The following is a 17686-nucleotide window of genomic DNA, read 5'->3' as shown; positions in this document are numbered from 1 at the left end:
ATAATAATTGACTTGAAATATTGTTCCACCTACCAGAACACTTGCACTCATATGCTGGTGAAAAGGGTCTTGATTAAGAAAGGGTTTAGAAGGAGAACAATAGATGTATTACAAAAATAGAAACAAGGAATATTAAAATCAAAACAGTATCTGTGAGGTTCGTGTGTGTGTGTGTGATTCTCAAACTTTGAAAATTTCTTCTTGTCATTGACCATTCTCCATTTCTCAGAAGTGACTAACAAGAAAGGAGAGAGGTGTTTGGTGAGAGTTTATGGCTAATAGTGAAAACGAGAGAAGGAAATATCAAGACATAAAGAAAGTATTAGTCTGTGTAAAAAGGAAAGTAAATTTCCAACCTGTTCTATGAGGTCAATATTTTCTTAAAGCCAAACAAAAATCATCACAAAAAAGAAAACTACAATTAAATATCTCCTATATAGACAAAAAAATTAACAAAATATTAGGAAACTGTCTGTATCTCACAACATTATAAAAGGACTATTCACCATGGCCAAGACCAAGCATGATTTATCTCAAGGGTGTAAAACTTATTTAACTGGAAATCAATTAGTTTAATATAGCACATTAAAGGAATAAAGGACAAAATCACATGATCATCTCAATAGAAAAGAGAAAGCATTTGAAAAAACCCTTTCATGATAAAAATTTTCAGTAAACTAGAAATCAAAGGGAATGTTTTTAACTTGATAAAGAGCATCTACAAAAGACCTATAGCTAGCATCATGCTGAATGGCAAAAGGTTGATTGCCCTTTTAAACTAGGGACCAGGCAAAGATGTCTAATTTTATCACTTCTATTCAACATTGTACTGGAGATTCTAGCCAATGCAATGAAGTAAGGAAAAGAAATTAAAGGAATTCAGATAAAAAAGAATACTTAAAATTCTCTTTATTTACAAATTACATGATCCTGAATGTAGAATATCCAAAGGAATTCACAAAAAATTACTGCAACTAAAAACAATTTCAGCACAGCACTAGGGTAGAAGAAAGATACACAAAAATCAACTGAATTTCTATAAACTAACAAAAAACTCAAAAATAAAATTATGGTAAACAATTCATTCACAACAGCATCAAAAATAATACAAAATTTAGGAACAAACTTAATAAAAAATTGTAAAACTTGCACACTAAAAATGCCAAAATATTGCTGTGAGAAAATAAAGACAAAATAGGGAGATATCCCATGTTTGTGCATTGGCAGACTCAATGTTATTACAAGGAAAATTCTCCCCTAATTGATCTACAGATTCAACACAACTCCTATCAAAGCCCTAGCAATCTATCTGAGAAGAAATGAACAAGCTGGTTCTAAAATCTGAATGGAATGCAAAGAAACAAGAATAGCCAAAATTTTGAAAAATAAGAACAATGTTAGACGGCCTTCATTTCTAATTTCTAAACATAATCAAAACCTACAGTTATCAAAAGGTGTAGTACTAGCAAACAAAATGTGGTATATCCATACAATGAAATGCGATTCATCAATAAAAATGAATGAATTACTGACACACGTTATGATATGGGTGACCTAAAATTACTATGCTAAGTGAAAGAAGCCAGCCACAAAAGCCACACATTGTATGATTACATTTATATGAAATGTCTAGAAAAGGCAAATCCATAGAGACAGAAAGTAGATTAATGGTTCCCCGTGGCTGGGGATGAGATTAAGAACAAGTAGAAATATATAAAAGGGATATTTTGGAGGTAATCAAAATGTTCTAAAACTGGATTGTGGTGATGGTTGAATAATTACATGATTTTGCTAAAAATAATTGGACTATATAGATATAGAAAAGAAAGTAGAGTAGGTGAAACCCCTGGGACCCTCTAGAAATGCAGGTAAAATGGGTACATGGATGCTAATTAGAGATGGAAAACCAAGAGTGAGGTCCTTCTGAATGTGGGGCTCTGTGTGAATATCCATGAGATTTGCTGATATTCAACAAAGATTTCAAAATGGAATGTTTTAGAATTTTTTCTCTGTGACCCACAGTAAGACACACACTATATATTGAGCTTTAGTATATACGGATCTATGCATATGAAACAAAAATTTTATAAAATACTTACAATTACAGTGATATTTTCTATCCTATTCAACTTATTCCATCCCATCCCATGGGATGTTCCAAATGAAACTTTTAAACTGATTTTATGAACTCAGTAATATGTCCAGACTAAAATTTGAAAAACAGTAATCAAGAAGATGAAAATTATTATTCTGAGATCTAAAAACAAAACCCAAACCAACCAAACAAGAAAGCCCACCACCAACAAAAACCTTAATAATGACAACATTAGCTGTTTTTATTAGGTCTCCAAGCATCTTGGTTTTACTTGTGGCTCCAAGCTATGCTTACTCACCACTCTACCACCACCACCAAAGACCCACTGAAAATGAATCAGCATGAAATAAAACGTCTTTAATTTCATCTTCATATGTAGAATTCTTACACTTTACTGAAAGCTAGCTAATGTAAATTGTGATATGTAAACTTAATTTGGAGGTTTTGGCACAACTCAATAAAATAAAAGAGATCAGAAATTTATTGACACTGTTGACAGCAGAGTAAAGGATAAACCCATTTTGAACCCCAAACAAAGAAGTTGAGATACTAGATTACCAAAAGGTCAACTTTATAAAACGGTTTTATCTGTAAAAGAGTGTCAGTTTAAGACACAGTTTCTGAATCACCACGATTTCACTAAGTACCTACTGAAATTTCTGAAAGAAACAATTTAAATACAATCTTTAAAAAAACTGAAAAATTAGAAGAAATATACAAATATGTAAAATCTGTCGATGACCACATTATTGATCTTTTAAAAATATATAATTTAAATAATGTGTTTGTTTAATTTCCTCAAGGTAACAATGGAAATCTTATATTGTTATATATGAAATTACTATGATTATTTAAGGTAATAAGCACGCTTTACATTTATAGATTTATGGACTGTAAAGCTATATTACCATAGTGGGCCACTGAACCATATCTTCTTATCTTCAAGAATACACTATAACTTGATAATCTGTACAAAGTTAATTCAGTCAGTCACACTACTATCAATAGATAAACACTGTCTTTTGACCTATATGACATCTGCTGAAGCTAAAAGTTACAATTACTATTTTATTCCATATCTATGCACTACAGATGATATCATCTTTTCCAACAAGTATGTATTTGTTACACTGATCTGTGACTTGAAACTACCCTGCTTCATAAAAAAAATATTACATTCTGGAAGCAAGCATTATAGTACGTTCAAGGCAGTAGTCCTAATTTTAAAAAAGTAATACTAATTTAAACCTATAGATTTCACAAAACCAGAATGAATATGTAGAAACATTAAAAATATCTCTGCAAAAGAATTTCTAAGCAGAGCTTCCTGCCTCCTAGCATCCCAGTAGGGAGGATTTGCTCCCTAGATATTCCTCACAATAGTTAGTGGCATTGCGTTACCTGGATGTACTTATGATCCGCCAGCCCACCAGGCACTTTGATAAGCTTGTTGTTGTTCAAATGAAGTTCCCTCAAATGAGGAGTGTTGGCCAGAGAGTCATTGTCGACAGCAGAGATGCTGTTGAAACCCAGTCCCAACCTGCAACAGAAAACAGAAACGAATGGATACACTACACGTGGATGCCTTCTTACAGGCATTGTGTGATTAATCAAGTCAATAGGAAAAGAATTTTGTTTTGTTTTGTTTTTGTACTTACTGTTACCTCTGCCTAATGTGATTTTTCCAAACTTTCTGAGTTGGATAGAGCCCATTGGTTCTTAAGGTTTCAGCTCAGAGTTACCCTCTTTAAAACTCCTCTGACAGTACCAGGCTGGATACGGTGTACCCCTAGTGAATGCTCATATAGCATCCTGTTATCACCCTCTTGTAAAACTCTAAGGATTGTGTACTTGTGCGTCTTGCCTTGAGAAAAGTGACTGTCTTGTGGTATATCCAGTACTAACACAGAGCTTGATATGATCAATGAATAGCTGCTGAATTGACTGTATAATGAATACAGTGAATTCATTTGAGAGAAAAATGAAAGGAACATTATCATTTCTGGCACTTTGTAAACCAAGCAATTGTATATTTATTATGCAAATTTATTTGTTGTAAATAAAAAGTGAAAGGTTCTAATGAGTCAATAAACCTACCTGCCAAAAAGGTTAACAGAATTAGCATTTTACATTTGTTTGAGTTTATCAGTGACCATCTGTTAACTGTCAGAATATGCCTGGTGCCAACATTCTTGGCCTCTAGAGCCCTGATCTCTGACCCTGATCTTGGCCCCTCTGACATTTCTTATGCAATGCCACTCAAGGTTTTGGGTTGTATTTTTTTTTAATTAGATGTTTAACAAGTGAGAGTCTGCAGCTGTGATGTCCCCTCACAGTAAATGGGATTCAAAAGTCAGAAGAAGTTGACTTGAAGACAAAACTTGTGTACCCAACATTCTAGGAATAAATCTCTGTCAGAACCAGGGTTCTGTCAATCCAAAAGGGCAGAGAGAGATGAGGCAACAAGGTTGTGGAAGAGAACCAGAAAGTTCCAAGGAAGAGAAAGGGGAAGAAACTATTGGATTCCTTCAAATTTAGTGAAAAAGACTTGGGTCCTTTTTGTGGGATGATTCCTACTTGCTTTCAGCTAGTTGAGATCTTTGAGCCCTTTTGGGATTTAGATGTTGGTTTAGGTAACCAAATTCTTCCAATTTTAATCATGACTTGGTATTTGAAATAACTGAGATTAAAGTGTACTGATTTTAGGCTATTAATAGCACAGTTGGTTTGTCTTACCTATTGATTATCAACCTGGCATCTTGTCTCATAATATTTTGTTTTTTCCCAGTCTTAAACTTCCATCTCTTGTTTCTGGTCTTTCCTTTTCTATTTCAGAATCATGTCTCTATTTCTTATAGCACTCTAAATCCCATATCCAATTTGGGCTAATACATTTCTTAGAATATAATAATCTTAATTATCTATTGAAGTAAACTACATTTGCAATGATTAATTTATATTCACTCATCAAATGTTTTTGAGAACCTATTATGTTAAAGACTTTTATCTTAGGCTTGTGAGGGCAGAGGAGACATGGCTCAAAAACCACCATGAATATTCCACCTATTAGGGGAGATGATGATATATATGCTTAATAAGAAAAGGGAAGTTTGCCTGATTAAAACACTTTATTTTTTTGCAGAGGGACATATAGTATTTTCTCTTCACTTGTTCTTAGTAACTAATCAGAATATTTGCACTGCAACAATGTTCTGAGATCAGTGGCTGCTTTTTTCTCCTTTCCTCAATTTTGATTTTCATCACCAAAATACCCTTCATGTTCCAAAATCAGTGAGGAGCAAAAAACATAAGGATTTGATGGTTTAATAGATGGATTTTTCTGGACTTGATTCCAAAGAGAAATGTATTTAGTTAATTCAAGAGTTGGGAAAGTTTGTTGGCCAATGAGGTATTTTCCTCTGATTTAATGAATGGAATTCAAAATCCATTTAAACAGAAATCTTCATTTCTATTGACCTTTTCAAAGTTTATTAGCTCTTTATACTTCTATGCTTCTATTTGATACAAAGCATATGATTTTATATTAAAGAGAGGAAACTCAAAATCTCCATACCACTTTCAGTACAAAATAAACTTACTTTTCTAAAATGGCACAAATATTACGACTGATTTACCATATTTAGAATTTTATACTATGGTCAATCCCAACTGCTACTTCTACTCTTCCTCTTCCTCCTCCTAATAATAATAATAATCCAATAAAAATAGCTGTCCAAAAGACAGTTCTACACAATGCAGAATAAACAATGCAATTGTTCTACACAATAAACAATGCAACTTATCTTCCTACAGTTTTCTCCAGCTAGAGAGACCTAATCAACATAGAAAGGTAGGTAATGCATAACAGTATTTTGAAAAATATCTTCTTCATTAGAGAGTGTAATTAAAATAGCTTTAGATAAAGGATTTCTTATCATTTGAGACACCAGGGTTATATATTGCAGCTATAGTCACATGCATATGACACCTTCAGGCCTCACGCTCCACTGGGTCACTGGGGGATACCCACAGAAATGGGAAAAACTGCATTATATATCCATCTGCTCTTAGGTATTCCTCAGAGACAAATGATATGCTTTATATTTATTTATCCACTACGAAATTTATATGCAAAAAAAGGAGTGAGCCAATTTGGTACAACCCTGTGCTTCTCTGTAAGGACATTCAGCAATACGTGTGGATGAAGAGCAGAGTGTTCCTTGAAGACAGCTGAAAGGGTCTGCCAGCACTCTTTTTTTATTGCTTCACCACATCGCAAATACAGAAAGACTGAAGTTAGGTTAGAAAGCAGGATGGGCACTAGTGATCATCTATAAGGAAGAAAAGGTTAAGAAGGCTCAGAAAAAAAGTTTTTTTTAGAGTACATTAAATGTCCAGAGACATTTTAAACTCTTTAGAGAATAGGAATTAGAGAATCTCATGATAACTATTCTGTACTGTACTGTGAGATGCCCAATATTCCCATGTCTGGTAGCTTTCATTTTAATACATTTTCAAATTCTGAATACTATGTTATAATTTACTTAGCCTTCTGTTTCATACAGTCAAGTTAGAACAGATTGAATGAATATACTGATTTAATCAAATATCTTGTACTTATATCTAAATTAATCTAAAAACAATATGGTATTCATAAAAAATAAGGGTGATTTTGGTGGGGTTATGATAAGAACACTATTTCATTAGTTTTTTTTAATATTAATAATTGGGCAAGCTGAAGTTTGAGGTTTGTAGAAACAACAACAAAAAATGTGGTTTAGGCAAAAGAATCAATCATCATGTTTCTAATTCTGAGCATATAGGCACAATATACCTAGCCATTTTACTGATAGAATGTTATGAAAGAATATTATTACTTAGCCAAATTATTCAGTCCTTTCAGGCTAGCTGCATCAACTTTGGTGATTTTGTTGCCATCAAGATGTAATTCAGTAAGGGAAGGAGGAAGACCTGCAATATGGAAATATAAGAAGTTAACTTAGCAGATAAATGTAATTAGAGAATGTACAAAGACTTAATGAGAACATATGCCATCAATTTTCCAAAAGACATACAGTTTCAAAGGATTTTCTTTGCATCTGATTCATCAGTTTTGCTTTTCATCTTTTTCCTTCATCCCTTTTATACAATAATATATCTTTTGGGAAGTAGTACAAGCCCTTTCTGCTTTTCTCCTAGATTTATTATGACAAAAACATGGACTGGGTTTATCATGTAGTAGATTTTTGTCTTAGCCACTGTCAGGATACAGTTGTAGAACTGAAGAAAAACCCTGAATCTCATTAGTTTCTTACAGCTTTGTTAATGGGCTAGCACTGCCATTGACAAAGGATAATAACTGTAAAATGAGGAGATGGGCATCTGCACTACAATAAAGAGATTATGTATAAGTTCAACCTATAAACAAACTTAACCAGGTATTTTATTAATGAGCATAATTAATAACTAACACTTATATACTGTGCTGGCTTTAGTTTTAATCAAGTTTTCCATGAAAACATCAAATGCCTCTGTAATACAGTGTGTAGCAAGAGCTAACACTTACTTGTTCCTTTAAAATCAAAACTGTTTCTTTATACAAGACGAGTACAGAGACCTATAATCAAGTGATCTGCCATATGTGGGGCACCTGGGGAAAATATTTTAAATCCAAAGTATCCACTAAACCTCTGGATAGTACTTCGTGAATGGCTACGACTTCTAAAAATTTAGTAATGTAAATTTAAAAGTTTAAATCTTTTATTTTCATTTCCTCCTGCCATCTGCGACTCTATTAGGTTTTTATACAGCTTTTTAAATGGCATATTGTTCCATTTACAAGAACAGCAACAACTACAAAGAAAATAGCAAATGGGTTACATGTAGAACTAACATCTGCTTAGCAGATATTGGGTTGGCCAAAAAGTTCGTTCTTCTGTAAGATGTTTCAGGAAAAATCCGAAAGAACTTTTTGGCCAACCCAATAGTATTGGTTGTTTGTCCATAAAGAATAAAACTGGAAAATCACAGGTTATGTTTGGTCTGAAATTTTCATTGCAACCCACTGAATTCTGTCAAGATCTTCTATTTAATGTAAAAGTTTATTCCATATTTGATTTGAAAATGCCTATTAGTTTCTCAATAGTAGTATGATTTGTGTGGGAGATACTAAGGAAAGGAACTTCTACTTACTAAATGTCTGTTATGTGCTGAACACTGAGATTAGCATTTTCGTAACTTAGCTCATGTAATTTTTTTCAATTATAAATTATTTTTCATTAACCTCGTTTCATCAATGAGGAAACAGAGATTCACAATTACCCATTTTGTAGGCTATCTAGCTACTAAGTGGGGAAAGTAATATGCTCCCAGATGGCCAAAGAGAGTTAAAATAACATGTTCTTAAATGAAGGAAATGAAATAACAATGGCATTATTCTTATGAGTAAATGTCAGGAAATCAGTCACTCTTGGAATAAGGGATTTCAACCACTTGAGTCTCCTTAGAATAACTAAATGTGGATTTTTAAAATACTTCTATAAAGAAAGCAAGTGAGTATATAACAAAGCAATGAGTGTATGTCCTTTTTTCCCTATCACTATGAAAAGACATTAAAAAAAATGTAGTGTCTCTGGAACACCAATTATCATCTCATCCATCATTCTTACCTTGTTTCTAAGTGTCTTCCCTTGTGGGACATCAGTTTCCAAAAAAAAAGTTATGGGAAGTTTGACTGTGGAAGGAAATTTTGCAATGGGATGGAGAGAGGCAAATTTATAAAGAATATCATTAGCCTATGCCACTATAGCATTTAGCCAAATTACTTTTTTTTTCTTTTCCTTTTCCATTTTTAAGATAAAATATACTGAGAGCTTACTTTGGGCCAAGTACGCTATATATATTACAAGTCTTATTTATTGATACATCTATTAATCCTCACAAATATCCTAGAAGATAGGAGTCACTAATACCTTCATTTTATAGGTAACAAAACTGAGGTTTTAGAGATGTGGAATAACTAGCCTGAAGTCACAAAACAGCTAAATGATTGAGTCAAGCCTCTCACCCAGGTTGGTCTAACTCCAGAGTGTGAATTTATAATCTCTCTACTCCTCCATGGCCTTTTCATGTCCATCAGTGATGGGACACAGTATATGGAAATTAAGACTCCTGGAAAGTGGTGACATCCAGGCATAAGGGTCCCAGCCTAGGAAAGGTAGACTCATACATGACACAGGCATAAATATTCACAGGAAGAAGGACTTAAGACGGCAGCAGAGTGAAATGGTCAAACACATGAGCTCTGATGTCAGCCCAGCACAACCCAGCTGTGCCACTTCCTAGCTCTAAAGCCTTGGTCACAATTTACTATCTTTTTAAGACTTATTTGCCTCATTTATAAGACAGGTGTGATAATATTACTATAAAGGATTGTTTTGAGATTCATATAACAGAAGCCATGAAAAGCATTTGGCACAAGTGCTTAATAAAACTTACTTACTATGATTTTAATATTATTAAGAGTTTAGTAAATAAAAGCAAGCTAGAGAAGATGAGAAAAAAGCACCTAGCATAGGGATAGACACATGTAAGAAATCAAGGAAAACGGATCACTAAGTGATGAAATGTGTTACTGAGGTATATTTAGGAGATGTAATTAGAAGGACGGCAAAATCAAAGATTGTACTTAATGCAAATCATCTGGCAGCATCAAGTAGTGAAAAATACCTGGACTTTAAATTCTAGCTACTTTACTTCACCTCCTACAGCTCTAAGGCTTTAGGCAAGATAAATATAGAAAATTATATGTATATGTATATATATATAATAAAATATACTATTGTAAATATAAATTAAAAATATAGTTACAAATATAAAATCCTTGCACTGGGGATTAAAAAATTACTTGTTACATGTAACAAGTCAGAGACTCAACATGAAAGTACTTTGTGAACTATAACTCAATCTCCATCTATCTATCTATCTATCATCTGCACCAGTAGTTGCTATTAATGGGCATCAAAAACATACTTTGTAGCCAAAAGACTGTGGAAGGGCAAGGGGTAGTAAGGAAACATTCTATGGACTCCGTACTCTCTAGACTTGAAGTTTCTGTGGAAGCACAGTAAAGGGAAATTGTTTTCTGTGGGCAAGTACCTATATTTTCTACCCAATTCAAGAACAAGACATCCAAGTTGAGGAAGGGCCAGACTAAGGGGAAAATTTGAGAATACAGAGGCAGTTTTGTGAGACTGAAAAACCTGGGGCCAGAAAAATGTAAACTTAGAGAAACTTATTTTTGGTGATTTGATGCCTTTTCTGTCACAAAGATTGGCTTATGTGCCTCTCCTGGCTAAGCCTTAGCACGATGAGCTTACCCCTGTGACTGTATGATGACTGCTGTTTATTTGCCTGTCTTTGTTCTATGCAATAAGATCCTTGAAGGCAGGTCTACATCCTACTCACTGCCCTGTCTCCAGTGTTTGTACTTTGCCTAGGCAAAAGGAGTGTTTAAAACACTTTTAATGAATAATAGAAGGTAATATTAATCCACTACTTATCTACAGGCCAGATAGTTCTCTATTTATTTAGTTTTAAAACAACCCGATGAAGTGGATGTTAATATTATTACCACTTTACAGATTTAAAAATGTGTCATACATGTTGAATAACTGGTCCAAGATTGTAGAGCCAATTAGTGACAGTCTGAACTCATGCAAATGACCCCCAAAATCCACACTCTTTACAACACACACCACCACTCTTAAATAAGAATGTGACCCCTGTGAGTCCTGTTACTCAGATAGTAATGACTAGAATGCCCTAAGATGGAAAGGAATTCACTAAGGGATCAGAGACTCAAAGTAAAAATTGGCTCAATATCAGAGGTACTTCCACGTATCATTTTTTTTAATAAAGTACCACTAAAGCACTCTATTTTTTAAGTAACTGTACATTTTTTCTGTGATATCACAATTCTATGATATAAAATCATTGTGTGTTAACCTACATTTTATGTTAGATGTAAGAGACTTTATAGGTGAAAGAGTCTAGGCATCTCTACTGTGAGCCTAGAGGGCCCAGTGGTCAGCTAGGTTCAGTAGAAACACTTCGAGGGATAGAGAATGGCCGCTTGAGTCACCATTCAAATTTCCAAAACCATTTTTCAGTGTCAAAGCCTTTGGATTTAGATATTCAAATTGCTTTGGAGAATTTTCGTCACCTTGAGGGATGGTGGTTATATTGGTGTCAGCAATGCGGATGTAGGAGAGCTTCTTCATTCCCTGGAAGGCTCCATTTTCAATGCCTGAGCTCTTCAGAGGGTTGGTGCCAAGTTCTACAAATGCAATAAGTGCAAAGCTTTTAGAGGACAATTTGAGGGTATTGTAAGTCAGAGTACTGTCTGTTCAACAAGAAGAAATTTGGGTTAATAACAACTTGCCTGAAAAACAAAAGAGAAATTAAAGGACATGCTTCTCAAAGGGATGGCAAATGGGGTAAAAATTTTCCTTATTAAAACAATCAAAAAATGAACAACAACAAAAAACCCCAAAGATTTATGAGAAAGCAATAGTAGCAAAAACGATAACAACAAAATTATTTAAGGTCCATACACAGGTCTGCCTAGAAATCAATAAAAGTAAGTGTTTACAAATCACACTTATTATGGGGTAATTACTTTACTAAGATATATTAAAATATTGTTAAAATAATTTGAATCTAGGATTTTTTAAGCCAATTATAAAATTACAAATATTTTACCACACATAGAGAAAAGCTTTAGAACACATTTTTTTAAAGCAAATGATTTATAGATGTTCAGACTAGAACAAATTCCCACAACAGAAAGGTATCCTCCAAGTATCTCTAATAAGCACTACTTAATTCCATCCTGTACCTTGGGCATGCGGCAGCTAGTGGAGCATCTGCCCTAGAGCTTTTTTCCACATTCTCAGATCCTCAAGGACAAGAATAAAAACGTCTTAAGGCACAGATTCAAAATCCCATTTCTCCTGGCCCGGCTACTGTTATTTTTATAGTATTAAGACATGTAAGTTCTAGCTAATTTACCTTCCTGTAGCTAAAGCTTACTTGTAATCTCTTAAGGTGAACCTTGAATCCTGCCTGGTCTTAGAGTTATAAGAATATCTGTACCTACGACAATCAACTGGTTCAATCCATTGAGCACAGACTTTCGCACTTTGGTGATCTCGTTCTCATGGACACGCAGCTCCTGAAGAGTTTTGGGCATTTTCTCTGGCAATTCCTTCAGTTGATTCTTGGACAGATAAAGTCGTTCCAATTTCACCAAAGGTGCAAATGCCCCAGGACTGATTTTGCTAATTTTGTTGTTGATAAGAATCAACGTCTGTAGGCAGTGAACAAAAGCAACATCTTAATTCCAAAACCTTCCACACATAAATATGTATGTAAAGCAAGGGTGTGGTTTATTCATTCCATTCATGGGACTAGCAGAGAAATCTGCAAAATTAGAAGAAATCAGAAAAAAATTAAACTGATCTGCTTCCTTTATTTGAAAACATATGTGGACCTGAACACCAGGAGTAAAGGGGAGAGAAATTTGATAAAATACAGATTATAGATAGATAGAGATAGACATACTTAATTTTTAAACAATAAATACTCCAAAATATTGAAATTACTAGAGTGACCTGTAAAGAATCGTGTGCCACAGGCATCCATTCTCCAGTCAGCTTTTCAACCTAAAAGTCCATCTTCATTGGTTGTTGTCATGGATTCCACTACAAAGGGGTGGCACTAATTTATAACATCACAAACAATGCAAGAGAGTAACATTTTCTTGCAGCCTCACAGAGTTAGATATAATCGCCTTCTAAAAGTTTGCCAAATTAGCACATTATGTTGTAGCTCATTGCTTTACTTTGCATTTCCTTGTCACTTGAGAGGTTAAACAAATTTCCTTTTTTATTTTGCTACCATTTATTGTTTGGAGGAAAAGGATTGCTTGCTCACAAAACTTCACATTTTTCTTAAGTTTTTTTTTTTTTTTTTTTTGCAGTACGCGGGCCTCTCACCATTGTGGCCTCTCCCGTTGCGGAGCACAGGCTCCGGACGCACAGGCCCAGCGGCCATGGCCCACGGGCCCAGCCGCTCCGCAGCATGTGGGATCCTCCCAGACCGGGGCACGAACCCGCGTCCCCTGCATCGGCAGGCGGACTCCCAACCACTGCGCCACCAGGGAAGCCCATTTTCTTAAGTTTTAATGTATTTTAATAACTGGTTTACAGAATAAAGGTATAGATAATAGGATATGCAGAGACAATATATTTTTCTTCTGTTTTTGCCCTTTTTACATATAAGGGCTTTATGTAGTTAAATATGTCAAATATGTTATTTTGGGGGTAATTTAAAAATGTTTCTGAGTTCCATTCATATAGGAAGTTACTTGTATCCATTACTGTTATACTATAGATATTGCTACACCTACTTTTGGACTACCTCATTCTCCAACACTGATATTATTTTAAGTCAATTTATCAACTAATCCTAAGGAATTTAGGATAATTTTATCAAGGTTCAAGAAACTTGTATTTTCAATTGCAGTACATTTTTAGGAGCATATGAAAATGGAGAGAGGCAAAATAGGAACCAGAGTAATAGAACAGTGAGAACTTTCTGTCTCAGAAATGCAGGACTACTTTCTGAAGGTAACAGCTGGTTTAATGACCCATGTACATCCTCATATAGTTCACATTATTTGACTAATTAAAACTTATTACAAGTAACATAATCTTTTAACTAATCCTAACAGGTACATTGGTTGATTAAAACAAAATCCTAGGAAATTTCAAAGACTATTACAGAAAGTTCAAAACCCATAAGGGTTAAAGTCATAGGAAATTGATATTAACAAGCAAAATGTCCAGAAAATCAGTTAAAGCCAGAGCTAGAGGAGAGAAGAGAGAACTTGCATCATTAAAAGGCAGCCAAAATGATGGATGCTTAATTATAAAGGCAAAGGCCGTCCTTAATTGCCACCCATGCAAGAAAATTCTGAAAGACCGATACAATTAAATGAATTAAACATGGTCTGAAAATCTGTCTTATTTTACGTTAAATGTTGAAACCTATTATGAAGAATCAACCTGCTGATGTGTTACCTGAAATTTCAGGTAATAAAATATTACTTCTTTTCCTAGATAATAACTAGACAATGTCTCTACTGGTGAGTACGCTGTAGTAATAATAACTGCTGCTAAATTTTGAGGTGGTGTGACATTTGTTCCCAATTATTTTTTCAGTAAAGTAGAAACTATAATAACACCTACAGGGGGTTGTTGTGAGGATTAAAAAATGATCATGCATATAGTTTGCTTCTTTGGAAAGCACCTTTCAAATGTCATTGTTGGTTGAAAGGTCTAGTCCAGCAAAAAGCATTTCCACTTTCAGAATAAAATAAATGTGAAAAATGAATCAACCATACAAATTTTGGTCATCATGATGTAAAATGTTAAGATATATATAAATTAGAGCTTCATCTAAAAGAGATCCATATGTGAAAAAAGGTACTCATGTATATACAGTACTGCTAAAGATGGTTAATGTTAGTTTCATACACAGGGAAATGTATTTAAGAAAGCATAGTTATAATATTACAACAGGTAATGGAAAGATGTCAACATGGGAAAAAACTGACTAATTACATTGGCTAATGACAAAACAGAGAAAGAATCAAAGGTGAACCACAGATATTCTTCAGGAGATCAGCTGATGAAAAAATGAATCACAAGGGCCTCCCTGGTGGCGCAGTGGTTGGGAGTCTGCCTGCCGATGCAGGGGACACGGGTTCGTGCCCCGGTCCGGGGAGCGGCTGGGCCCGTGAGCCAAGGCCACTGAGCCTGCGCGTCTGGAGCCTGTGCTCTGCAACGGGAGAGGCCACAATAGTGAGAGGCCCGCGTACCGCAACAAAAAAAAAAAAAAAAAAAGAATCACAAGTAGAAATGGATTATCATTAGTTAGGTAAGAGGACGAGAGAAGTCGAATTAGGAGAGACCTTGTTGCTCAAGGGTCAGGAAATGCCTTGAGTACTATTTAACCTGAAATTGAAGCCCAGGCTCAAAAAATCAGGACTGCCTACTTCTCTGGTGACTAAAGAAAAGTGATCTAGCCTGGTAGGTAGGGGAGAGGTGACGAAAAAAGTGACTGACCATAGAAATAGACTGGAAGGGGGAGTAAAAGCATTTTTACCACCTTCATCAAAGAAAGTGGTCAAAAGGTATAAACTTACAGTTATAAGACAAATAAGTACTGGGGATGTAATGTACAACACGATGACTATAGTTAACACTGCTGTGTGGTATGCCTGAATATTGCTAAGAGAATAAATCCTAAAAGCTCTTGTCACAAGGAAAACATTTGTTTTTCTTCTTTTTTTTAATATCTGTATGAGATGATGGATATTAATTAAACTTATTATGGTAATCACTTTGCAATACATGTATGTCAAGTCATTATACTGTACTCCTTGAAGTTATGTAGTGCTGTATATCAATTATATTTCAATAAAACTGAAAAAAAATGTTGAAACCCGACTTAATAGTATGTACAATTTTCTCCAAAGCCATTTATGTAGGGCTCACACTGTACCAGGTGTTGTTTAAGGGATTTTATTGTTACTGTCATATTTACAGGCAATTTATAAGTGCACAGACTCAAGCCAGACTGTTCCCGAGGTTCGATCTCAAACTCTGGCTCTTATTTGTTGTGTGACAGTAAGCAAGTAACATAACCTCACTGTGCCTGAGTATCCTCATCTGTGTTAAAGGTGTTCTCAAGAGTGTCTACCTCATTAAAATAGTTATAAGAATTAAACAAGTTAATGTATACAAGATATTAAGAACAGTGCCTAGTATATAGTAATGGCTAAAGAAGTGTTTGCTATTATTCAATCTTTGACAATTTTTGTTTATTTTTAATTAAAAACTTTAAAAATTAGATTTATTAAGCTTTAATTCAAAGGAAATATATTGAATGTTGATATTATTATACTGAATTTTCCATTACTTTATAGAATAATTATGTATTTTTTTTCTGCTATATATAAGTATACAACTACTCTTAAGCAATATATACTGCTCATAGTGAGGCACGGTTGTAAATTAATAAAATTATTGAGAAAAAGGAAACATTTTTCTGTTAAATCCTTTCTATTTTAATCCTTGGTAAATTTTTATTTCTCTCCCTTCTCATTCAAGGGTGGCTTTCCTGGCTGAAATTATGATGTTTATTTGCATAGTAACAGGGATAGAAATGGTCATGAATGAAAGAGTAAGAGAAAAATAGCTGTTTAACATCCTCTAAATGGTTAGAAGCTCTAATGAACTCTGTCTTCTTCCAGTGTATACTTTAAAGCAGAAAGAAAGAGATTGCCAAGATGATAATTTGCCTAAAAACATACTTAGCAGGAGACGTGGAAAAGAAAGAACACATTGTTACAAACACCAGACTTAGTGAGAATGTCACAGAAACTAGGTATCTCTTATTTAAGGTATGAGGAGTTTAAAAAAATTATTGAGATTATACTTAAACATACAGGAAGTTGGGTATAAGAGAATTTTCCTTCCTTAAAAAAGTAGCTTTAGGCTAAAGTTATGCAAAAAAAATGAAGCTTTTTCATATTTTAGTTTATTGAAACTAATATATTCATTTTTATTATCACCTCTTTTAACTTATTCCAATGATAGTTTAAATACTCACTGACAAACTTTGTTGGTACCTCCATCATTTCACTCCCAGTGAAATCATAACATGAAAGCAGAGAGAAGGTGAGTAGGGGCCCATGTCCAGTAGCCTATCAGTGGAGAAGGATCCCATTGGTCCAGGGCTCGAGATCTCCAGCACAAGCCTTACCTTCCACTACTTTGGAGCCTGTATCTTTCACTTTAGCCATCTTCTCTTTTTGTCTGCTGCTCATTTTCTTCTGCCTTTCCTTTCCTCTTGCACAGAAAACTCCCTTCTCTTCCTTTCAAAATTCTGCTAATCCTCTATGAACCCTTTGTTCCATATTCTCCAATATTAACTGGGTAACCTGATATGAGATCATGTCTTTTTCTTCTCTTACTTAGTGCCTGAAATATTCACTACTTATATCGTAATGTGCTTATATTGTTGGATACTTCAGTAATTTGATGATGCCATTTTATTACTTGCTATTATTTTTGTTAACTGTTCCATGGGCAATCTTAGAATCTCAAGGAAAAATTATTTGCTTCCTTTTAAAAAGTTGGTAAATTGGGCTTTCCTGGTGGCGCAGTGGTTGAGAGTCCGCCTGCCGATGCAGGGGACACGGGTTCGTGCCCCGGTCCGAGAGGATCCCACATGCCGTGGAGTGGCTGGGCCTGTGAGCTATGGCTGCTGAGCCTGCGCATCCGGAGACTGTGCTCCGCAACGGGAAAAAATCTGGTAAATTTTCTCCTAATGGATAAATGTTTATTGCTTTTCTCATCTTGGCTGTCAGAAAGTTGATAACTAAATCTTGCCTTGATCATGCCATCTCTTTTCTGCTGGAATCCTGACTGTGTAGACTGGATGTGTTACATTACAATAGAG

The 17686-nt window shown here is 34.7% G+C and overlaps 1 protein-coding gene and 1 long non-coding RNA gene across 4 annotated transcripts in view; one reads left to right on the top strand and one right to left on the bottom strand.

Moving 5' to 3' along the window:
• Positions 1 to 17529, top strand: part of LOC132597903 (uncharacterized) — a 403919-nt gene extending 386390 nt beyond the window's left edge. Inside the window, exon 9 of the long non-coding RNA XR_009565347.2 lies at positions 17361 to 17529. This is a non-coding gene — a long non-coding RNA (uncharacterized lncRNA). The remainder of the gene's footprint in view (positions 1 to 17360) is intronic.
• The window catches only part of DCN (decorin), a 36381-nt gene that overhangs the window by 2307 nt on the left and 16388 nt on the right, over positions 1 to 17686 (bottom strand). For all 3 annotated transcript variants that reach the window (XM_030856406.3, XM_030856407.3, XM_070046415.1), the window contains exons 4-7: positions 12251 to 12464; positions 11319 to 11432; positions 6973 to 7066; positions 3497 to 3635 (exon numbers count right to left, since the gene is read on the bottom strand). In XM_030856406.3, the coding sequence (XP_030712266.1) occupies positions 3497 to 3635; positions 6973 to 7066; positions 11319 to 11432; positions 12251 to 12464 (561 nt within the window). The remainder of the gene's footprint in view (positions 1 to 3496; positions 3636 to 6972; positions 7067 to 11318; positions 11433 to 12250; positions 12465 to 17686) is intronic.

Source organism: Globicephala melas, chromosome 10, assembly GCF_963455315.2.
Source record: "Globicephala melas chromosome 10, mGloMel1.2, whole genome shotgun sequence".
Taxonomy (NCBI): Eukaryota; Metazoa; Chordata; class Mammalia; order Artiodactyla; family Delphinidae; genus Globicephala; species Globicephala melas.
The sequence above is the reverse complement of the archived record's forward strand: the minus strand, read 5'-3'. Positions and strand labels throughout refer to the sequence as shown.